The sequence below is a fragment of the Dromaius novaehollandiae genome, chromosome 2 (genome assembly GCF_036370855.1).
Source record: "Dromaius novaehollandiae isolate bDroNov1 chromosome 2, bDroNov1.hap1, whole genome shotgun sequence".
In the NCBI taxonomy this organism is placed as follows: Eukaryota; Metazoa; Chordata; class Aves; order Casuariiformes; family Dromaiidae; genus Dromaius; species Dromaius novaehollandiae.
Genome location: NC_088099.1, coordinates 82,828,402 through 82,852,553, shown reverse-complemented (window position 1 = coordinate 82,852,553; position 24,152 = coordinate 82,828,402). Strand labels below are relative to the sequence as shown.

At 36.5% G+C, this 24,152-nt stretch overlaps 1 protein-coding gene across 1 annotated transcript in view; it reads left to right on the top strand.

Annotated features, from left to right (window-relative positions):
- The window catches only part of DNAH5 (dynein axonemal heavy chain 5), a 163,956-nt gene that overhangs the window by 96,992 nt on the left and 42,812 nt on the right, over window positions 1-24,152 (top strand). The window contains exons 44-54 of the mRNA XM_064506861.1: window positions 6,961-7,137; window positions 8,150-8,354; window positions 8,861-9,003; window positions 9,347-9,481; window positions 11,063-11,185; window positions 12,252-12,465; window positions 13,148-13,371; window positions 14,863-15,052; window positions 18,133-18,305; window positions 20,919-21,049; window positions 23,728-23,881. Of these exons, the coding sequence (XP_064362931.1) occupies window positions 6,961-7,137; window positions 8,150-8,354; window positions 8,861-9,003; window positions 9,347-9,481; window positions 11,063-11,185; window positions 12,252-12,465; window positions 13,148-13,371; window positions 14,863-15,052; window positions 18,133-18,305; window positions 20,919-21,049; window positions 23,728-23,881 (1,869 nt within the window). The remainder of the gene's footprint in view (window positions 1-6,960; window positions 7,138-8,149; window positions 8,355-8,860; window positions 9,004-9,346; window positions 9,482-11,062; window positions 11,186-12,251; window positions 12,466-13,147; window positions 13,372-14,862; window positions 15,053-18,132; window positions 18,306-20,918; window positions 21,050-23,727; window positions 23,882-24,152) is intronic.

Genomic DNA, 24,152 nt, shown 5'->3' with positions numbered 1-24,152 from the left:
TTGTTGTCCTGTTTTCTAGAACGTATCACATTAACTGGTGTTTTATCACTTTTAAAATAAATGTTTTACAGGCTCATTCACTTGTTTTGTTTTCCAATCCACATAGAGTATGTGTGAAAATATGATTTAGGGCTTATATCGACAGAGGTTTGCCTAACTAGCTAGATGAAAATACAGTTGGCTTCATATTAATTTTCAGGTGTTAATAATTAAGGAAATGTCTTGTAATGACTGCTCTTTACTTTTCTCAGATTATTATCATCTTAATCCTAAAATTTCTTAAGCGTGGAAGTCTTTTTAGCTTTCTTGTTTGTAGACAAATTCCTTGTCCATAAATGCCTGATATTTTGATATTTGAGGAAAAGCTGACATGCCACAGGGCATGGTCTAGCACTGCCGTGAGCAATTATCCTTAGCATATCAGAAAGCATATCTCTCCATGCAGAAAGGACTCCAGAGAGAGAGAGTATGCTGCCATCTGACCTGGCTGGCAGGCTGTGCCTGGTACCTCTTTCCTGGGGCTGGGGATAGTCATGTGCTCCCCTGTGGGAGGTGTGCTCTGGGCAGGGAGTTACCAGGTGAAGGAGCTGTGGGAAGGAGTGAAAAGACTGCATGCGTTCAGAGAGGGCAGTGCATCAGCTGGGTCTTTTCAGAGACGCTGCAGAGCCAAGAACCCAAGCCTTGCAATGGAAGGAAGGGGAGCCAGCGAGGCACTACATTCAAAGGCAGGTAAATGCAAACTCCAAGATGAGGAAGGCTGGTAGCTTGTGATTTCTGGTAACAGAAGGGAGTCTTCTTTTGCACCTGCAGATCTGCAATATGGGCCCAATGCTCAGTGGGACAGGGGGCTAACCAACAAAGGACATGGAAAAGGTTGAGGTACTCAGTGCCTTTTTCACCTCAGTTTTCACTGGTAGGGTTCACCCTCTGGCCTTCTAGGTCCTTGTTTTCAGTGTGAGAAGAAAGGATTATCCATGGTAGGCAAAGATAGAGTTAGGGAGCACTTAAGCCAATTGGACATATGCAAGTCCAGGGGAGCAGTTGGGATACACCTGACGAGACCAGTGTTATTGCAAGGCCTCTCTTTCATCTTTGAAGGACCGTGATGATTGGGGGAGGCTCCTGATGATTGGAAAAGGCAAATGTCACACCTGTCTTCAAGGAGAACATGGAGGGTCTGGGGAACTACAGGCTAATTGGCCGAACCTTAGTTCCTGAGAAGGTAGTGGAACAAATGCTCTTGGAAGCCATTTCATGGCACATGAAGGACCAAGAAGATAACTGGGAACAGCCAGCATAGATTTACCAAAGTCAGCTCCTGCCTGACCAACCTGATTGCTTTCTATGATCAGATGACTGGCTGTGTGGGCAAGGGGAAAGGAGTTGTTTACCTCGACTAGCAAGCATTTGACATGGTCTCCTGTAGTATCCTTAGAGTCAAACTGGTGATATGCAGGCTAGAAAAGTGGCCAATAAGGTGAATGGAAAATTGGCTGGACTGTCAGGCTCAGAGTTGTGATCATGAATGCAAAGTCCCGCTGGTAGTCAGGAACTAGTGCTGATCCTTAGGGATCCGTACTGGGACCAATACTGTTTAATGTCTTCATTAACAATGTGGATGATGGGATAGAGTGCACACTCAGTAAGTTTGTGGACTGCACCAAACTAGGGAGAACAGCCAATACACTGAACACACTGCTCTTCAGAGGGACCTGGACAGGCTGGAGAAATGGGCTGACAGGAATCTCAAGAAGTTTGTCAAAAGCAATTGGAAGTGGGATCGAATAACCCCATGCAACAATACACCTGGGAGCTGACTGGCTAAGAAATAGCTCTGCAGAAAAGGACTTGAGGGTCCTGGTGGACAAGAAGTTGTGTGTCCTTACAGGAAAGAAGGCAAACTGCATCCTGGGCAGAATTAGTAGAAGCATGGCCAGGAGGTCCAGGGAAGGGGTCCTTTCTCTTTATTCAGCACTTGTGAGGCTACATCTGAAGTACTGTATCCAGTTTTGGGTTCCCCAGTACAAGTAAGATATTGACATACTGGAGCAAGTCCAGCTGAGGAAGATTTTCAGAGAACCGGAGTACAGAGCATATAAAGAGAGGCTGAGAGAAATGGCTTTGCTCAGCCCAGAGGACTGAACAGGGGAAGGCTAAGGGGAGACCTTATTGCTTTCCACAACTATGTAATGGTAGGGTATAGAAGCAAATGGAACTGGACTGTTCTTGAAGGTACATGTTGATAGGACAAGAGTGAATGGACGTAAGTTAGAATATGGGAAATTCCAATTTTTTTTTGCCATGAGAGTGGTCAAATATTGGAACAGGTTGACCAAAGAGATTTTGGAATCTTTGTCCTTGGAAATACAACTCAACTGGAAAAGGCACCAAGTAGTCTTGTCCAATTGGCTTTGCTTTGAGCAGGAGGTTGGACTAGATGACCTCCCTGCAAGGCTGTTCCAGGCCTTCTCTAGAATGTTTCCTGTTTTTGCTGAATCCACGTTCATTGAATCTCTAACAGCTATAGAGATTTTGTTCTATTTCATCTACTCTGTTTCATCTATTTCATCATCACTGGATTAATTCATCAAGAATTAATCCAATACAGGTATTGGATTCAAATTGTAGTTTCATTTTGCTGTTGTTACAAAAGCTTCTCTGCAGGGAAAATTGATTTATCTAGAAATCATAACTACTGACTAGGATGGAAACCCAAAAGCTCCTCCTCATTCTTTTCATTTTTTATCTCTTAGTTTTTCTAAGAAGGAGAAATAATAGATGCTGGAAAATGTACTTTTCTATTTATTGAAAGAAGCATTATGTATCTGCTGATTTCTCCCCTAGTTCTGATTTTATGTGCATAACAAGTATGCTTACTGGTAATTCAGTAAAGTCTGTACCAACCTGTAACACAACCTGTATTTTGGAGCTGCACAAGTTAATAATATAGCAAGATATCACATTTATAATTCAGTTCTCTACTGAAATTCATCCAAAACCACAAAAAACTTTTTAAATCCTTTGCTTTAATTTTTTTCTTCTTTTCCATCTATACCAGTGCACTTGAATCAAATATTTTTTCCTAATCATTGCAAATTAATTTCTAATCCTACTTTTCCACCTGAGTGCCCTTAGCATTCTGCCTCGAATGTTCTGGGATGCTCGTGTTTTTATTTGTAACTGAAAAAAGGATGGAAGGAGGCATTCTTTTGCAAGGACAGTAAAACTTAGGAAACAGAGGCAATACAATTCTTACAGGTTTCTACAAACTTTCCACTTAAACTTTTCATGGTATCAAAAATCCATTTCATTTGCTTTATTCCCCTTGAAGATTGGGGACAACAGGAATAATTCTTTTTTTGTTTTGTTTTGTTTTTCCTGCTCTACAAACACTTTTAAACTCTCCAGCACTCCCTCAGTTTCTTGATTTCCTGATTAAACTGCATCTCTGTCAGAAATCCCCTGGGAGAGAAAAAACTGTTCCACCATTGCTCTGGCTGCTCTTACCTTTTGGAGGGACTACCCCACACATTTAGAAAGTGCAGCATTAGAGGGAAGGTGTTTATGCTCGGAGTCCGTACATGCAGTATTTTGTAGCCACCTTCGTGTTGGTCCTTCACAACAGAAAGAAAAAAGGGAAGGCTTTTACAAAGGTGATGGAATTTTTTGGACACAAACGTAGCGGTTTAGGTACTAAGACATGGTATATTTCATTTCTTAATGAAGATAGCAATACAGCTGTTATTAGAAAGCCAGGCTTCCTCTTGCGCTCTGCCTATGCTTTACATGACAATCAATCTTCTTCTTTTCTGTTCTTGACATCTTCTTTTTCAGTATCTTCTAGCAATCAAAAGATTTTACACTAGTTCTTTTTTAGAACCTTTAATCTAGGTGTTTAGATTTTCATAAGTCGTCTTCTTCAAACCAAACTACATTTTGGTTAGTTTGCTTTGTTTTCCACTATCTCCATTCATGACCTCTCTATTCAGATATTTTATGTGCCCTCCCCCCCCCCCCCCCTTTTTTTTAACCGCAGCTGCTTGGCTGATTCAAATGCAGCAAGAGCAAGTTTGCAAATCTACTGAAACAGGCGTGTATGAAAAATAATCTACCAAACTACAATACATCTGATTCCTTACTGAGGTCTTCTAATAACATACCCAAGCAAGTTAATTGCAAATAAATTCTCAGTATATACTGGATTTCTAAAAGGAATGTAGTGTATGTGTGTCTTCCACATGCAGGAGTGGGCCCACCATGCATGTGTGGTGGTGGTGGTTTGTTTGTTTTTTTTTTCTCTTTTCTAGGATGGCATTCTGCATGCTTTTAGGAAGATGCCCAGGGGGAAATATCAGTCACTATCATTCTTAGACAGTTTATTTATATCCCTCCTGAGCTGTTGTAATCTTTGTAAGAGTTCTTCCCCTGTTTCAGAAGGCAATACATCAGTCACTCATATACTGAAATAAAACAATTGGTTTCAAAAAACGGTATAGTGCTTTATGAAAGGAGTAATATATATAATGGTATCCATCAAGATAAATTTTTATTGATACTTCTCAGCCAAAAAGGTAGATCCAACCCCAATATTTATGTCCTAGTCCAACCGTTCAGCAGGTGGATCTGTGGGTTTGATCAGGTCTGGTTCATTAGTCTGGTGCAGGTGTGGCGTAACTGAATATTCTATAGTCAGATGATGGATTCTGCAGTTTCCAAGGCAGATGAATGGTGAATTAGTTCCTGAGACATATTTTGAGATTACTTGTCGTTGTTTAATTAAGAGAAAATTCCTTATAATAATATGCTTTTTCCAGAAATGTTCATGCTTCTGTAGAATATGTCTTCCTCTGTAGGTATGAAAATAATAATTTTCCCATGTTTATGTTCCTGCTTTGCTCAAGTGTCACCATATTTCTTTAGTATTGCCTGGAACTTTTCCTTTTATCATGATATTAAATAATATGGAACTGGCTGTTTAATCACAGTTACTTAGCAACACTCAAGAATCATCAGTGATTCATTTGATAGGTTTGTTTGCCAAGTCCAAAACGCTTGCATTTTCCCTGGAGAAAAAATAAAGTTTTAATAAGTTTCCTAATAATTTGAAGATTTACCAAGGCAAATGCATGCAGTCAACACGAAGGCTTTATTTTTTATTTTTTTATATTTAGTTTTTGCTAATAAGGATATTTTAAGTATAAATTTAAGTATAAATTATGCATTTAGGACAGAGGATCCTGAGAGATTACACTTAAGTTATTTTCTGTACTTATAGCACTGCATAGAGGCTGCTGATGTTAGGTTGTCAGCTCTCTGCTTCTTTACATTGCTGTTCTCTCCCTGTTTGCAGACAACTTGTTGAATGTTTCAGTTTAAATCAAACTATAGATTCAGCTGAAAAGATAACAAAAAACAAAGAAAATAAGCATTTTATTTTGCTTCATCAGACACGATTTACCTCCTTACTTTGGAATGATATGGCAATTAAATTTAGATGTGTTGAAATAAGTGTTGCACAAAAATAATTTCACTTAATTCATAATGACCTCAGGTTTAAATTTGTTTAGGTGGCAACAACAGTGAGAAGAAAAACATGAAACATTGCTTTTCACTCTGGGATTACATAAAACAAATTAGGTTCATTTCATCCATCAAACAGCCCTTCCAGCTTCCCTCCTTTCCAAAATGCATCTCGACCCCCCTGGCTTCACAATAAATGGCCATAAAAGTGCAACCCATAGTGACTTATCATTTGAGCCAATGGCATTTTTTTCTTTTTATTTCATAAAATAAATATTTTGATGGCTTTTTCAGTACTCTCCCTTTAAGTCTATTTTGTAGTGCAATAAATTACATACTCCAGCAGGTCAGAGTAGATATTAATCTTGCATTACTCACTAGTGGATTTACTTATTTTCATAGCAGAATTAAATGGAATTTTCTTTCTTTCTTTCTTAATCCTCAGATGCTGAAGGAAACATAATATTGGTTGATATTTCAGAAGAACTTTGAAAAATAATTGGAAAATTGTAAGACTAGCTCAGGAAAATACCATGTATATTTATCTTTTCTGTCATTATATTTATAAATACCTGAATATAGCAGCTTATTGGGATACCATATCAAGTCATAAACAATTTTCAAATTGACTGAAATAGATCTAATACTTTTCGTAAGACTGGTGTTCCTGTCTGATGTGCTTCTTAAACAGCTTTTGCAAGCGAAGTGATCAAAGATATTTGATCCATTACTCATCAGCCTCCTCATAAGCAGCAACATTTTACCAGCTTATCTACTTATCCTAATATTTTCTGAACTGCTGGTGAAGTTCTTAAGTAGTTCTGCCATTTAATCTTCAGCACTTTGTTTTCCACAAACACATTTCTAGGGAGCTTTTTCATGTATCTACATATATGTAATCAGCCCAGGAGTCTGTTTGCTTTGGACAGTATAAGTTTCAAAGACCATGAAGGTATAAGTGTGGAAAAGGCCTTCCACAGAATCACAGAATATTTCAGTTTGGAAGGGACCTCTGGTGATCACCTAGTCACACCCTCCCAGCCTTCTCTGTTCAAAGCAGGGTTGGCTTCAGCAGGTTGTTGAGGACTGTGTCCAGTCCAAAAATTAACATTTTGCAGAATAAATCAAACCTGTGTTCAATACTTGTGATATTCTTTCTTTGCAGAGTTGATGTAAACCTTTAAAGAGTTGTCATGATTAAATACAGTATTTTAAAGAATATTTTTGTGCTGCTGAAAACTTTGAGTGCTTTTGTCCTTCAGTATCTGTGCTCAACCTAGAATAGGTGTTATCCCTATCTAGGTAAAGAGTTTGATCTTCTGAGCCCCTAAAAAAGAAATCAATTATCCATGCTTGCCAAGCCACTTGAATTAACAGAGCTGAATTTATTGAGGCTTGCATTGGTAATTAAACTCATTTTCTCACCATGCTTTGTAACAGGGATTTTTGAAAAAGCGTTCCTTCCAAGAAGCTGAAATTCTGCGTCAGTTGTACACATCTTCGTTCCCAGACTTGTATCGCTTCAGCATTCAGTCTCTGCAATACAAGACTGAGATGCTGGAAGCCTTTGTGATCATGCAGAGCATTAATATGCTCCAGGGTCTTATCCCACCTAAGGTAAAGTAGTGCATATTTTTTATATTTGTTTAATCTAATTAAACTAATTGTAAGTTACAAAGATATGTAGAGAAGAGAGAAGATTCTTTGATGTCTTGGAATACGAATGAAGATGCAAGTTAATGGGAAATACCTTCTTTTTCTTTAGAAAATAATAGTAGGATGGACCCTCTTTCACATTTTGATTTGGTGGTAACAACTGTCATGTAGCATGTATCAGACAACAGTTTTCCTTCAATTTTTTTTGGATGCATTGTTATCAGCTTATAAGATGGAATTTAAACTGATTAAATGCTGTTAATGGGTGATTAAAAGTGACGTTTTCATGGCAGCTTTCTCTGTTTTGTGGTCTGCTTGATATTGATTCAGTCTATTCTTCACAGAATGTGTGTTCAAAAGCATGGCTGTTCTTCATTACTTACCAGATCAAAATCAAAGATATGCAAAAGACTTAATGTTGTCATTGTTTCTTACACTCTCTTTTATAATAGATAATGAAGTAGATGCCATGTTGGTTCACTTTCCCAAGTAGTAGTTTCCTTCTGCACTGCTGCTTTTGCCTTCACTTTCTGCCTGCTCAACTATCATAGTTACTACTGTCCATCAAATGGAACATACATTAAACAAATGAGAACACCCCTAAATGAATAAGAAATGCATCTCAGTAAGAAATATCATCTCGGCACTTATCTCAGCTGAACTTTGTTCTCAGCTTTTCTGGAGTTCATCATTGCCTGTTCTGTGAGCTTAGCTTCCTGGACCATTTTGTTTCTTTCCATGGGGAATTGTTACCTGGATTTGGCTTAGGCAGTATCAGCTGCAAACAAGTTAATATGTGTGTGTTCACTTTTATTTGTTCAGTGGTGGGCAAGAATGTAGGACTTGACACCACCTAAGACTTCAGTAAATTTAAACTAAAAACTTCTTACCCAGTGTCACTAGTGATTGTCAAACAGAATTTTCCCTAGTAATGTCAGGCTATTGAAAATAAAAACTTAACTTAATCCTTCAGGAGCACGGAGGGGAATTGACTCCAAATTACTTGGAAAGGCTGTACATCTTCTCCCTTATGTGGAGTGTAGGAGCATTACTAGAGCTGGAAGACAGATGCAAGATGGAGCTCTGGCTTCGAAATCATGCAACAAGAAAGCTTGATCTTCCCTGTATTCCCGAAGGCAGTGAAGATACCGTGTTTGATTATTATGTGGCATCTGACGGTTAGTAACCCAGCTGGGTGCTGTGAGGTAAAACTTAGAAGTTATTTTAAAATTGTGTATCTTTTAAAGAACTAATACAAAAGCAGTTTTGTGTAGCTTACCTCCTCTTCTGTCTGCTGGCATATTTTGTTTCACAATTTCACTTTACTGTTGGTTTGGATAAAGCTTTTCCCTGTTTCCTCTGAGAAATCAGAACATGGATAAATGGCTACAGAAAGCTACATGGACTTTGTGTCAATGAATTGTCAAATGAACAAAAATAGACAAGCTGTAAAATCTTGCTGCTCTTGTCATGGTTTTAGGAAACAATTGGAACAGTGAGCCATATTGCTTCTCTCAGGGGTGTAAGAGGAGTAAGTCTCTTAGATAATCTTTTTCTGAATTTATAGAGTGGGATTATTATGGATGGGACAGAGGGTCTGACAGTTAAGTCAACTTGATGGAGAACAAGATACGTGAAGATGCCTTGTATTTAGAAAACATTAAGTTCTTTTCTTTCTTATTAGGCAAATGGATGCACTGGAATACACGTGTTGAAGAGTATGTATACCCTAGTAGCAGCACTCCAGAGTATGGCTCCATTCTTGTGCCGAATGTTGACAACGTGAGAACAGATTTCCTTATAGAAACCATTGCAAAACAGGGCAAGGTACTTTTTCTATATTTCACATAAAAACTTATACTGACTAAGTGCATGATAAAATTATTGAATTAGAAGTAAAATATAACATCATTGAAAAGAAAGAACTTCATTTTTGTGCTGTAAAACTATAATGATGACTTCAGCGACAACATTCATGTAAATACACTTTGAACTCTCAAATACTCCTTGCTTCCAGCTTTTTGTGCCCTCCCCCCATCTCTTGTTGAGAATTTATTTTACATAAACTTTTTAGGTTCATATCTCCTTAAAAGGTAAGTGGGATTTATGAGGCTTTGCCCATATACACAGCTTTCGTATGTCATCTTATTTTGCTGTTGTTTTTGCCTAGGCAGTCCTACTAATTGGTGAGCAAGGAACTGCAAAAACTGTTATCATCAAAGGCTTTATGTCAAAATACAACCCTGAAAGCCACGTGACTAAGAGTTTGAATTTTTCATCTGCAACTACCCCATTAATTTTCCAGGTATAGTGATTATTCAGTTTCTAAAACAACACGACTGGATTCAGAGATCTGCCAGAAGCATGCTACTGGAAGTGGTTTACTTAATTGCAGATGAGCGTAGAAGGAAAAAGAAGGGTTTAATGGACCAAGTGTCCTAATGTATGGTTTATAAGACTTATGTAAACCATGTCTCCTTCAAGTCCTTTGGGTATTTATTGACCTGTTCTGGGACTATTACCCGTGTATATTATTTGCTTCATCATACTTAATCTTTTTATATCAGATGTATCAGTTCTCACTAACTGTGTAGAGCTGTCAGTGAATTCCCTCAGATTTCACTAAAACCCATATGTAAAATAAGTGCTACTCACAACAGTCTGCCATGAAGCGTGTACTGTCTGCAATGTATAATTTATTAAATTACACATTAAAAAGTAACACATGCAGCTACTTTAAATAGAACCATGAATATTTAAATTTTGAACTGTACTGCCTGTCCAAATTTCTACTGAGCCACTTTCAATTATTTCAAGATTCTTTAAAGCTGCTGGTGTTATGTATGGGAGATATTTTTAATATAGCTAGGTATACCAGGCCTAAGCAACGCATCTGTACTGTAACTAAAAGTGTTATAGTCAGAAATGCTGTCTATAAACTCAGTGCACTGTCTGTAATCTGGATAAATAGCATTATAGAAACTGTTAATGTGTCTGGTATCCGAACATGTAATTTTGGTCTAATCTTTCTTTATGTTTTTTCCTCTGTAGACTGGGCTATATAATTAAAAGGTAGTGTCAGTCTTTCACCCTCGCTCCTCTCCCCCCTCCCTCTTCTCCCCAATTCCATTCTCTTCCCTCTCCTTTTCTCCCTTCTCTCCCCCCTTCCCTCCACCTCTCTTCTTTGCCTAAAAGATGAGTACTTCTGTCTTTAACTCCCAATGTGGATGCAATAGTAATTTCAGCTACATGGATTGTAAAAGAAATTAGCAGAATATAGATATATATGCAGATGATAAATACACTTTAAATTTCTCAGTAATATCGCAGAAAGTGAGAGGCTGTCTCACAGTGCACTTTAGCTTTTGTTCATACAAAAATTAAGCTTGATGAATTATTAATTTTTCACATTAATGTCAAACAAGCATATTAGTTATATGGTAAAGTACTATCCTAAGGCTAAGAAGATCTGCAAAGAAAATTCACAAAAGAAAAATCCTCAAAGAAGAGCGGTGGTCTTTTTTGTTTTTTATCTGTTATTGCAAGTAATCTGCAATTTTGCTGATAAATACAAAAACAGAAAGATAAAAGTTTGAGAGGTTTCAAAATTCTAAAACTCTGGGGAGTGATTGTCTACATTGAGTCTTCAGTATATCTAATACCAGCTTAATATTGTATAGCTCAAGATTTCAGACATTTTAGTTGAACTAGCGCAATTGTCTCCAGCAGGTGCGTTATCTGAAAGTTTCTTAGTAAAATTCTGTGTAACAAAACTTTATTATATGTTTCTTGATTGATATGTTTAAGTGACTGCATTGTGCATAAATGGAGGGATAACTTTTGTAATTGCAATCTTTCTAACTTTGCTAATAATTGCTTTTAACAGCGTACAATAGAAAGTTATGTGGACAAACGCATGGGCACAACGTATGGTCCACCTGCAGGCAAAAAGATGACAGTCTTCATTGATGATGTGAATATGCCCATAATAAATAAATGGGGAGATCAGGTTAGTTGGTAAAAGAGGATAAAAGGGGGCAAAAGATCTTTTATTTCTTTCCGTTTTGCACAGTAAAACTGGCTTCTCTTCTCAGCCAGGCAGTCGGGGGTAAATTAGATATGTAGACCTTACTTTTTAAACAGTCTTTTTAAGAAGCTCATCCTGTTTTATATTGTCATGAGCTTAATTAAAATAAATATACTGACTAAAAAAGCATTTAGGATACTCCTCAAAAACATGCCTGTAAAATTTTAACTATGTTTTTTACTAGCACTCGTTTTTTGTTTATTTTTTTACTTGAAAGGAAAAACAAAAACCTTTTGGCATGCAAATTGTGATAGCAAACTGACTGTGTAGGCAATATTTAAAAAAAATATTACAAATTTTGAGAGAGGTGGGAACTGAGCTTTCTGCATTAGGAAAAAATGGAAAGAATCATTATCTACTTTGGCAAAATGGTTCACAAGAGTATATTGCACTGGAAAGTAAAATAATGTTTGAATTACTAGATAAGTATACTCTTAGAATGCACTGTTTATTAGATATTTTCAACTGCTTGGGTCAAACAGAAAAGCGAAGCACTTATGGCTAAGACATCTTGCATTCTTTTGTATGGAAATAATCCTACATTTGCAACACGAGAAACTATGTGATTGTTACACACAGATATTTCATCAAAATATTTGGTAGCAGATGCAGCATGTGAAGATATATCAGTTTGTGTATGTTCAGAACAAACTGGAAATTTTATGTAAAGAAGAAGTGTTTCCCATACAACAGTGCCGGGAATCATATAGCATTGAAGTGAGATTGAATTGAGATATGGAGGCTTAATTCTAAGCTAGGGATTCCTCTCTTCCCCAGAGTTTTCTCCCATAGATATTACCAAAGGAAAAGGACAATCAGCTATGCTTATTTCTGGCAGAACATTTTTCTCCTAAAACAAAAAAGTAGATTTTTTGAGAGAAAAAGGTAAAATATTGTATACTAGGTCTTTCAAATACGTATGCATGTTTTACATTTCTTCTAGTTGTGTGTGTATTATTCTGTTAAACACTATTTGATTATTTTACAGGTCACCAACGAGATAGTTAGACAGCTGATGGAACAGAATGGACTGTATAATCTGGAAAAGCCTGGTGAATTTACCAACATTGTGGACATTCAGTTTTTGGCTGCCATGATTCACCCTGGGGGAGGTCGCAGTGACATTCCACAGAGACTCAAGAGACAATTTTCTGTGTTCAACTGTACTTTACCTTCCAATTCTTCCATTGACAAAATTTTTGGTAAAGGGAAATTAACTTTGTATTCATCCTGTTTTTGAAAATAGTAGTTGATTTTTCTTTATCCCTCTATTTATGTGTTATGGTTAAAACTGAGACTTAATTCCCTTCTAATTTGCCTACCAGTACATGTTCTTACAGTAATCACTCCCCACCTGCATCTTCATCAATCATTTTTGATTGATCAATTTTTACTGCATCAATAATGTTTTGGACACAGCTACTTCTCAGAGACTCTTGGTATGCTGAGAGTTAGGAGGTATGGCATGAAGGCATTCCTAGTTTTTCTGACAGTGCTGGAGAGCTGCTAAGGGCTAAGCTGCTACTGGTGACGAGGTTTTCACAAAATGACTAATGATGAGGCTTTCACAAAATACAGGATCACGTTGTTCTCTAAGGAGTGATTCAGTTTCCAATGCTTTGGTAGCTGCTTTGGTAGACTAAGAACATTCTTAACTGCCCATTGATGAGGAGTTAAATATCTAGTGGGTTAGCGGCAGAAGGGTGTGGGACCAGTAGAATCAAGATTTGAATAACAAGATTGGGAAGCCCTTTCAAAATATTAAAAAAGGTTTTGGGAATTAAAAGAAAAAAAAGAAAAGAGAAACTAGAAGAGATTGTCGCTCTTGCAGTTGTGCGAACATGTTTTAGAAAATCTTTCATTTGGTGGTTTTCTTACTCCCAGGTGTAATAGGAGAAGGACATTATTGTAGAGAGCGGGGCTTTTCAGAAGATTTGAGAAAGACAGTAGCCAAGCTAGTGCCGCTGACACGCAGACTATGGCAAAGTACCAAAATAAAAATGTTGCCCATGCCAGCCAAGTTCCATTATGTCTTCAACCTTCGAGATCTCTCAAGGATTTGGCAAGGAATGCTGAAATCTACCTCAGAAGTGATCAATGAACCAAACGTAAGTGTTGCACATCAGTGGCCTTGTTCTAATTAGTGTATGACTAGTGCAGCAAAAGGATGGAGAATCTAACTTGGGCATTTGAGTATTCATTAGAAAAGGATCCTTATTTGACTGAAAAAGACTTTAAGCTTTTTTGAGGCAAGGACAACGTTTTTTTCAGCTTTTGCAGTGCCTAATGCAATGAGAAATTTGTTTTGTAACTTTAATGCAGACTAGTTCTTTTGACAGAAAAGTGTTTAATTTTTATCTGCTGACATTACTACTGATGAATGGTAGTTTGTTCAAAAGCAGGGAGCAAGGAAAATTGTGAAAAGCAATGAAATGTAATTTAGCCCAAAGAAAATGCACGTACTTTGTTTAAAAAATATCTCCCCTCTCCAGCCAGTGTTTTCAGGCTTTCAGTCATGGCCTAATAATAGTCTAACAGCTGATTTCTGGTTTATAGTTTGAAAGAAAGAGGAAATAAGTCATAGTACATTCTAATTCTAATCCACCTTTGTTGCAGAAAATCTCAATACTTTATGCATCATTCCTCTTTTAATTATTTTAAGGAAAAGCCACTTAGTGTTTTGAGCACGGAAACAAGAAAGCACTGTGTATGGTAATTTGTAGTACATTTGTGTTACATAAGCACTTCAGGTTTAGTGTACTTCCCTACATCTACAATTTAAATTTTAGAATTGATTTTAATTTCTGAAACTAAAAAGCACTAAGATGATTTAATATATATATTCTCAATTAGTAATTTTGAAATAAAACAAAAGGTTGTTCAAACTCTCATAGAATAAATTTACATATTAGTTCTGAGAATTCACATAGTATGGCTCACTTCTACAAAGCACTGCAGGCTCAGAGAAGAAGTCTTCAAGAAGTATTTGGAATTTTTTCTACAACTGTGTAGTAACCCTGTCTAGGATTAAAACCAGTGCTGCTAGGATTAAGAACCTTGTGGACTTCCTTTCCCCAATTTCTAACCAAATGGAAGGACTTCAAAGATGTATTGAATTTGGAGAAGGAATAATATGAGCACTTTAACATTTTTTCTTTAACTAACTTGGGCTATGTAAATGGGAGTGACAGAATATCTGTATTTTGGCATGAAATGATTCATGCCATGATGATATTATTTTCACCTACCTTCCATTTAGAGTGACCAGTTACATAAGTGTTTTTTCCATGCATCCACTTGTGTTACTATGTATATGGATCCGATCTTAGAAGTGGGGAAATAAAATCTTAATTAGGTAAATAGACTACAGTTTGGAATGCCAGATTAAGGCTTCTTGCACAGTTAACTGAATGTAAGTTTAAAGTGCTATTGGCCAAAGTGACCATCCAGGGTATTTCTCCTGACTAAAAACAGAAATGCCACTGTTTCTTTTCTACTCTTCATATGATTTTTAAATATTTTAAAAGCATGAATCTTTGGTATAGCTTTATTTCAAACCTAATCTGGTTGAATTTTTTTTGTTGTTGTTGTTTTAATAGGTGCTGATAAAACTGTGGAAGCATGAATGTAAGTGTGTTATTGCTGACCGTTTCACAACCTCAGAAGATGTAAACTGGTTTGACATGGCTTTGGCAAAACTTGTTGAGGAGGAATTTGGAGAAAAAAAAACTTTGCTGGATCCTGCTGCATTCTTTGTTGACTTCTTAAGGGATGCACCTGAAAGAACTGGTAATGATGGACTCTGATAACCATGGAGACAGCAAGAATAGTGATGAAGATATGATAAAATAGATGCTAATGTAAGGATGTCCTACAAATGCATAATATGGCCATGCTTCAAGGATGGCTGTCCTGCCAGTGACTTTGGACAGAATCGAAGTCACTGGCTGAGGCACACCCTTATATTTGTGGGATTTTAAGTCCTTATTTGTATCCAGGTCTTCTAAATAGTAGAGCCTTGCTTCTGTTTCCATCAATGTACTAGACTGACAAAACTGACAAACGAAGGGCATGAGCCTGTTATTTTAAAATGATGAAGGAAGGGTAGTAGGAATAACTGAGGTGGGGTTGCAGTACTGGATATAATATAGCACTATAGCTACCGTCCTTTAGAAACCTGATAGAAGATTACTGGTTCTGGACTTATCCAGTGTTTTCTAGGAAAGACACATGATATTTATTCATTTTGTATTGAATGAATATTATTGCAAAATCTCCTGAATAAGGTAAAACCTCTTGAATTATCCACAGGGCTTATAAGGATGTCATTGTATCTTTCAAATCAAAATGCTGTGTTCCTGAACTGGCTGAATAACCTGGGAGCATTTCTTAGTTGTATCAAAACAAAAGGAACAAGACAGTTGTTTGGGTTTTTAGTGAAGATCATTATTAAACCGTTTGGGGTTCAATTATCTGTGTCCCTATCATTGTAATGATGGATAGTGGAAGTAATAAAGCAAAGAGTAATCTTTAATGTGAAAATTTGAATCCACACTAGAAATCATTATGTTTAAGTGAAAAATAAGTGCAATAAGAAGCATATATTTCTGAAAATAACTTGCTTCCTGGTGACCATTTAAATGTGCCTCCCTAATAATAGGCTTTTTAGCAGGAAACTTCATCTAAATGCATCTGCAGAGTAGGAGACCCCATTTTGAAAGGGTGTGTTTGGTCCTCAATATTTTGGCAGAGCCTTGAGAACTCCTGCCTGTTTTGGCTCTGTGTGCAAAGAGTAACAGCTGTTCTTTTGTTTTAATTGTCCCTTTAAGGTAAATAGTCTTACTGCATCATGATGACTTATGAGAACAGGAACTGGAGCTGGAGTTGTGAGTTCTTAAATGGATAAACAAAATACATCTGGTATCAATTTGAAATAACTCTATGCTCAGTGTAGTGATGCAATGACATATATGTCCTGTATCTCTTTGGCTTGTACTGTCACAACATATTTCTCCCTGATAGCAGAGACTTGAGATAAAGTAGCCGGAACAGCAGCTTTTAGAGCATAGCTTTACAGAAATGGTTAGTGTTCCTGATATCCCCAGACTGTTCAAAGATGCTTTTTATCAATTGGTTTTGGCATTGATATTTACTACTTGTGATTCTAGAGCAAGGGAGTAGAGAAAGGTTCAAAATAATATATTATACCAGCTGCTTCTGTAAATAATTTAAATGTCTGCCCTCTCTCAAGCTTAATACTTGATTGTGCTGTCTTTTGACAGTAATAATAAAACTGCAGGAACAGAATCAAGCTGACATAATTCTATTAAATGGTGGAAAATTGTGAAAACATCCATACGATTTAACTCCCTGCTGTATTTTTTATTAGTTTCTTGCCAGTAGTTGTTTAAATGCCTCATTCAGCTTTTAAGAAACTTATTTCCACCTGGAATAGTCCTTTTGTGTAACCACTATTTTTTCAGGTTAAATAAGAACTCAGTTAATTTGACTGGATTTGATCAAAAGGACTGTTTACAGAGAAACAATATACAGCTGAAGAATCCTGAAATCCTGCTGCTTCTCAGAAATTTTCATTGAAATTCCAATGACCTCAGGCAATACAAAGGATACCTGCATCAGAATTAATTTTCCATTTATTTTGAGGGGTTTTGTTCTGTGGTAAAAGACAATTTTCTTAACATATGTCTTAAGATTTAGCAAAATATACACATATATTTATCTTGGAGGCTGCAAGGCTATTAGACCTCTGCTAATCTGTAAAAGCAAAAAATAAAGTATGCCAGAAGCGAATGGAGAAAAAAATCAGATGAGAAGAGAGTCACAGATACCATCCTAGCTAGCAACTGTTGATTGCTTTACTCTTCCCTTTTCTACCCTTTCCCCCACCTTCCAATGCATTGCTAAGTGTTAAGGAAATACTTAATTCACTGGTTTCAATTTCCTCCAGCTTTTTTAAAAAATACTATGAAGATTATATTTCTTTGGCTATTAAGGGAAGGCTTAGGAAAACTGGTTCTTATTGATGACTGATCTATAGTAAGTGGAAGAACATATCCTGCAACATACAGAGCATGAAATTTTGAAATCAATGGAGCTAGGTGTATGTAAATATTAGCACAGCTCTATTGTGTTCAGCTCTCATTTTCTTGGGGAACTGGAAGTGGTGTCCAACCTTCCTCCAATAAAGGTTTCCCATTTGCTTGCTTTGAATAACAGTTTTTATTAATGAAAGACATGTTGCCTTTAAATATGATTAATGCCTATGAATGGAAAGATGAGACAGCAGCACTATTTCCTCCTTTTCTTTGGGTGAGGAAGAGTTGACCATTTCTGGTATTTTTTAGATACCTTGCTGAAACAAATACATGCCCTTTTACAGTATATTTACATTTTGTGCCTGGCAATTATTCACCTTAGTAGTAATGTTTTTTTCACTACTGTAATGATTTTATCAGTTTAAAATGTTTTTCCTTTTACAAAAGTGATTATATGCATTTTTAACCACAATATTATTTACCCTTCTTGTCTGGTGCTACCTTTGCTTTCAGCATCTAAGTTAACTGATTTCATTTTTTTACTGTCCAAGTCTCGGAAGTAGAGAAAGCAGGCTCCTTAATTTCTGTTGGTTTTGCTTTGAAGAATTAAGTAGTTGAACTTTATGCTCCTTGTAGGCAGTATACAAGCAGCACTCTAATGTGAACGTCTAATATGTAGTATTATGTATAATAAGTAAAACCAGCTCTGGGTGGTTAATTAGACTTTTAATTTCTGTCGCTTACTTATCGCCGTATTGTGTCTTCTTCAGTCATTTAAGCGGCTAAGGTTTTGTTACTTGCTTTTTGTTCTAGGTGGAAAATCAGAGGGAGTTGATTCAGATATGCCCAAAATCTATGAGCCAGTTCACTCCTTTCATCAGCTACGGGATCGTTTAAATATGTTTTTAGAAGCATACAATGAGAAAGTCCGTGGTACTGGAATGGACATGGTTTTCTTTGAAGATGCTATGATTCATTTAGTCAAGGTAGGGTCTTACTGGGTTGCCGTTTGTTATTGCTGTTGTTATTTCCCTCATTTTTCTGAGCAGGTATGAATTTGGTTATGTCTACGAATGAATGGAGGAATGCACAAATTGAGTTACATTACCTTTAAAATTGAAGCAAGTCATTTTTTCTAACAAATATTCTGTTTTTTACCCTCTGACCAGGTATTAAAATTTAGCTTTTCTGAAAATTCACTAAATGGGCCTATTCTTTTACATATAACCATGAGTAAGATCATGGTCCTTAGTACTGTGACTCTTTCTTGACCTTTCTTCTTATTAATTCTTCTGAGAGCCCTTCCTGTCTTTGGAATGAGTGAAATGAAATTCAGATTTGGACATAATTGGTTGCTGATGAAGGTGTAGGCAGAGCTGAGTAGGAATAAATGTAGGAATAAATCCTTTGTAGATACACAGTATGATCATTTCTTTTAAAATTCCTTTGAATATAGAGTGGAGTTGACCATAATTCTTAGCACAGCTTGGCTTGGTAGGATTGTTTGCACAGAATAGGCTTCCTGCGAGGGGGAAGCTTCTTTGTTAAACTAAAAAAACATCATTTCTAAGTTGCACAGGGAGGTTATCTTTATTTCCTCTCATAAATTATTAAGAACTGTAGAAGGGTCATGCAATATTGGATTGCACTAGCCTAAAAAATGTTATAGTAAGTATGTAAATGATTTAAATTGAATTATGGTTAGCAAACGTATAGTACCTACAGTTTTCAAAATTTTGTGGTGGATTCTTGTCAATTCACAAATGTGGACACTTTGTCTTAAGGTCTTCCCTGCGAAATGGATGATGATCTGTTACGGAAATCTTTAGGAAAATTGTTAAGTGATCATCATACTCACTACTGAATTTCAGGTTTATTTCTTGTCAAAATCTATATAAATGCAGAATCTAGACAAAATCCTATTTTGCCAGTCTTACAAAGCCACCTACCTTAAGGAATCTCTTCCCTGGGTAGCTAGTTGGTAGACTCTGAAATGATATCTTAACCTTCACTTGGATAAAATGGATAGTGCTTCTGTGATCCCATATTCTTGAAAGCAGCATTTGCAGCTGTGTGCGTCTGAGCTGTATGCCTTTGCTAGACTTGAGGCAGCTTCCAGGAGAAAGCCAGATAAGCACAGTGAAGGTAGTGTTTAATCTGAGCTAAGGTAACATCCCTTGAATGAATTAAGGCTGAGGATATATGCTAACCAGAGAACAAAGCTTCTGATTTGTGTTTGTGTGCCTCTGCATGATCTTGTAGCCACAATCAAAATGATCAGCACAGTTTTATGGGGGTGGGGTGCAAAACTGTGTTTCTTCCTCAGGTTAAAAACTAAGTATGCTTAGAGTAAACCATAACACTTGATTTTATCTTTGCTTGTAAAACATTTAGCTATGAAAAATAACAAGTACACCGTGCTCAGTATTTAAAGTACATGATTTTAAACCCCCAGGAAATTAACATGCCTGTTTTTAATAGCTTTAAATTTTGGAAAAATTGTATTAAAGGAAATACAAGTAAATAGGTGGTCCAGACCACTTATTAGCATGATAAAAGTCCAGAGGCAGAGAGAGAAACTGAGATTATAAAGAGAACAGGAGCCCGCACTGTGTACCAGCGATTGCACAACGGAGCTTGGCTGCTAGCTAGCCACTTGGTAGTATCTTGCTTTTGAGAGGTAGGTGGCTCCATGCTCTTCCAGAAATGCATGCAGGCTCGTCTGTGTGCTACAAGGATCTGCCCATGGGCAACTGCTGGGCATGGAGTAAGTTTCCCCTCCTGTGTCCGAAGGCATATTTTCTCAGCATCAGCTAACCCGTTTCCAGAATTGTTGGCATTGTTTTTCGGCTTTGGGCAATGGAATAGTTGCTGCATGTAGTTCACAGTGCTGAAAATTTTCTTGTTCTGTATTGGACAGAGTATCGTCATTCACGTTGTGCTGTCCTGGAATGGAAAGGAAATTTGGAACTACTGCCTTTTGCTTTAAAAGATAAATAGTAAAATGGGAAAGAAAGGGAGATCTGTCTGGGAGATTTTTCACTGCGACCAAATATTTGCATGGATCTGGTGCATTTTTATAACCAAGTAAATTAAAGGCTTAAGAAGGTTCATTATAAAGGCCACTTATTGTGGAGTATTCTGGGGTCTGTTTCCCATGAATTTAATAGTCCTGGGAGAACTTGTCTTTCTGAGCACTATGAAGGGGACCTGGAGAGATGAGGCATACTTAAGTTGCCGTGAAGGTGTAATAGGGGGGAAATTTCCCTCCCAGTTTTTAATTAATCTGTCATACTGTGATCGTAACAGTTGAGATTTACTTGTGCTTTTTGGAAAGGGGAGATGAAATTTACTGATAATTGGAAGTTCACAGGGATGGAATCAAGTGCTTGCTATAGTATTGGAAGATTTACAGAAAATATTGGAAAGCGCAAATGTTTTTAAAATGTATTAATAGTTACAAAGAATCTGTGAATTTGAACTTAAAAATTCCATTTGTTTTGTACTTCTAAGATAATTTTATTACCACATTAGTGTAATATTTTTGGGGCATGTAACTTCTAAACATTTTAGCAATAAAAGGCTGTGTTGTTATACAGATTTCTCGAGTGATTCGCACTCCTTGTGGAAATGCTCTTTTAGTTGGAGTTGGTGGTTCAGGAAAGCAGAGCTTAACAAGATTGGCGTCATTCATAGCTGGCTATGATACATTCCAGATCATGTTAACAAGGTGAGCATTAACCGAAATTTAAGTAGAAAAGTCCTTTGTGTTTGAACTCTTCCCATAACTAAAGCACTGATTCCCACTCTGTGCAGTGGGAGAAAGAACAATGTGGGCTGAGCACTGATGCCTAGAATGGAAACACGTGAAAATCCTTAGAGACTTACTCAAACTACTTGATTTTCTATAGTGAATCTGAGCTTTTACCTTCTATAAGGATGGAGTAGTAAGCTATTTCATATGCAGTAAGTTGTTTCAGAGAGTGAGGAAGAATTTTGGCTGGGTAAAGTTACCTGGAAAGTATTTGCCCACGGTCTCTATCCACAGTACTTTTCTGAATTTATCTTGTAATAATTAATTTGGTAGTTTTTGTGTATTTGTCAGTATTTTGACAGTCCTTTCCAAGTATAAATTACCTTACTTTATATTGTTTAACCCAATATATTTTCTTTTGAAATTGAAATAACTCATAAAAGTAATAATAAATTATAATTTTTTTCTTCAAATATTTTTGTGCCTCTCAAAGTGTCTATAGGACCAGTTAATGATCAGGGAATATTGGCAGCACTCAAATAAGGTGATGTAATAGTAAAAGCTAAATGATATTTTTTTCTTTTGCAGCTGTGTTTGCTGCAGAAGAAGTTGTAGATTCCCATGTGGGAATGCTTCTTGATGAGGATCTCATCAGAGGGTCTATCTGAAATAGATATGACTTTAGGAGAGTTTACTATACAGTTGACAAAACAAGCAGTAACAAATTACCAGATATCATACAAAAAGTATTATGAAGTCCTAAAGGGTGAAATAGTTGAATTAATAAAGTGGTGTGCTGCCTTCCACTAAAGTTGCCTTGGGACCTGAGGCTTGTAAGGTGGCAAATGTTGTGCTCATGGAAAAAAAAAAAGAAAGTGCCCAGAGAAGATCTGGTGAACCTTTACATTTCAGACCTGTAAGCCTGATGTCTGCACTAGGTCAATTAAAATAAACTATTATGGAGAATAGACTGAGTGAACATCTGAATAAATATGATTTTGGGAAACACTCAACAAAGTTTCTAATGAAATTTAATCCTGCCTTACAAACTATTTGGAATTCTTCAAGGGGGTCAACAAGCAAGTGTAGCTGTCTGATTTGGTTGATACAACCCATTTGGACCTTCAAAAGACTTGTCATCCAAAGGATAGTATCTACTGCCATTTTGATGTTACTTGTAAATTTAGTAAGTAAAAATAAGAATACAGTCAGATAGCCTCGTTGGACCTTGCAAGTGTTGACCTTGAGGTTGTATCAACTGGAGGTGATGTTAAGAAAATTGTATTTCGCTTTATCAGAATGTTGATTGGTACAGTTATGTCAAAAGGAGATACAGCTGCTATTTTTTCTTTAGTCTCATTACATCGTCAAGGAGGAATTGAGACTATTGAAACTATTTTACGATTAAACTCCGTGCTTTCTTGACTAAGAAATGTAAAATGGAAAGATCTAGTTTATAAGCAGAAAGATCTATTACTTTGTCCCCAGATACCTCTGGGAAAAATGTGACTACTCACTACTGTGATACTATCATGTGCCCTTTATTAATCCAATTTCTCCTATTCACCTGTGAATTCTCAAAGATAGTAATTATTGGGTTTTAAATGGTTTCATTTAATGCATCAAAACAGATGACAGTCATATTGCTGACTTACTGTGTCTAATTTAAAGACTTTTTTCCCCGTCAGTATTTCTGTTAAATTTTTGAGAATTAACTGAACATCTCTTCCCATCAACCTTTTTTTTTTTCCCAACAGAAATAAAAAGACAGTAAATATTTTTGTCTTCTCTGTGTGTCCATTTCTGCTTTTAGTGATGTCTTTACCATTGCAGTGTTTTATTTACCGTATACTTATGGAACCTTATCTTGTTGACTTTGATATCTATGTTGAAATGCAAAAAATTCTCTTCTAAATCATCAAGAACAAAAAAGAAAAAACCTAAGTGTTTATTTCCTGAGCTCCTCCCTAGTGAAGAGGAACTATTGTGCAATTTCTGATTTTTCAGGTCATGCATGAGATCATTATGGTTACATTAGAAACTCTTACTAGAGTTGCATACTACAGCTTCTTTGTTTTAATTCTTAATGAGCATCCTAGAAACTTCTGTTTTTATTGCACTCCTTTACCAACCCATAGAGATCTTGCCTTGTAACCTTGCCTAATAAATTTTTTGTTTGCTGCACTCTCCTTCCTTTTCTTGATACTATGAATGCTATCATTACTGATGACTTTTGCCAAAAGAGCCAACTGCCTTGAGTGCCTCAGTTAGTCAATAAAGTCTAATGTACCTGATTTCATTGTCCCCAGCACGTGACAAAATCCTGAGACAGCCTCTGTCTGTCTTTGCTCATTTTCTAGCAAAAGAGAGATAACGAGCATGATAAGACTTCAGCTTTGGGATTTTTTTTTTGGTTGATGTGAAAGGGAAAAAGAGAGCAGGAAGAAGAAGAAGGGATTAGGTGTTTAATAGGAGACTTTGAAATGAGCTATGTCTCTCTAGCTAATCTAAATAAAAAATCCTGGATAGTCTGCACCCTTTTGCTTTAAATTCCAAGACATTGCTTGCTACTTAAGTTTGCTTGTTCTGTTTGCTTTAAACCAGAAGCCATTTTTTAAAAGGCATGAATATTAATAGGAGTGTCCTTTTTGTAGGTCATACAACACTTCAAACCTGATGGAAGATCTGAAACTCTTGTACAGAATAGCAGGACAGCAAGGGAAGGGCATCTGTTTTCTTTTTACAGACAATGAGATCAAAGATGAGTCTTTCTTGGAATACCTGAATAACATTTTATCATCAGGAGAGGTAGGATGCTTGCTCATGATAGTTTTTCTGCTTTTTAACTTTATACTTAGTTAGCAAAATAACTGAATTCATCTCAACATTCTTTTACATATCAAGCGGCATACTTTCACAAGCTAAAACTCAAGTACTTCTGCATCATTAGAGTATTATTAAAAATAGAAATAATCCATTGTACTATGTTATGGACTGTGACAAAGCTACTTTAAAATTTATAATGAGCATCATCATTCCATACAAAGAAATTGTCTAAATCAGATCCTTTTAAATGTGT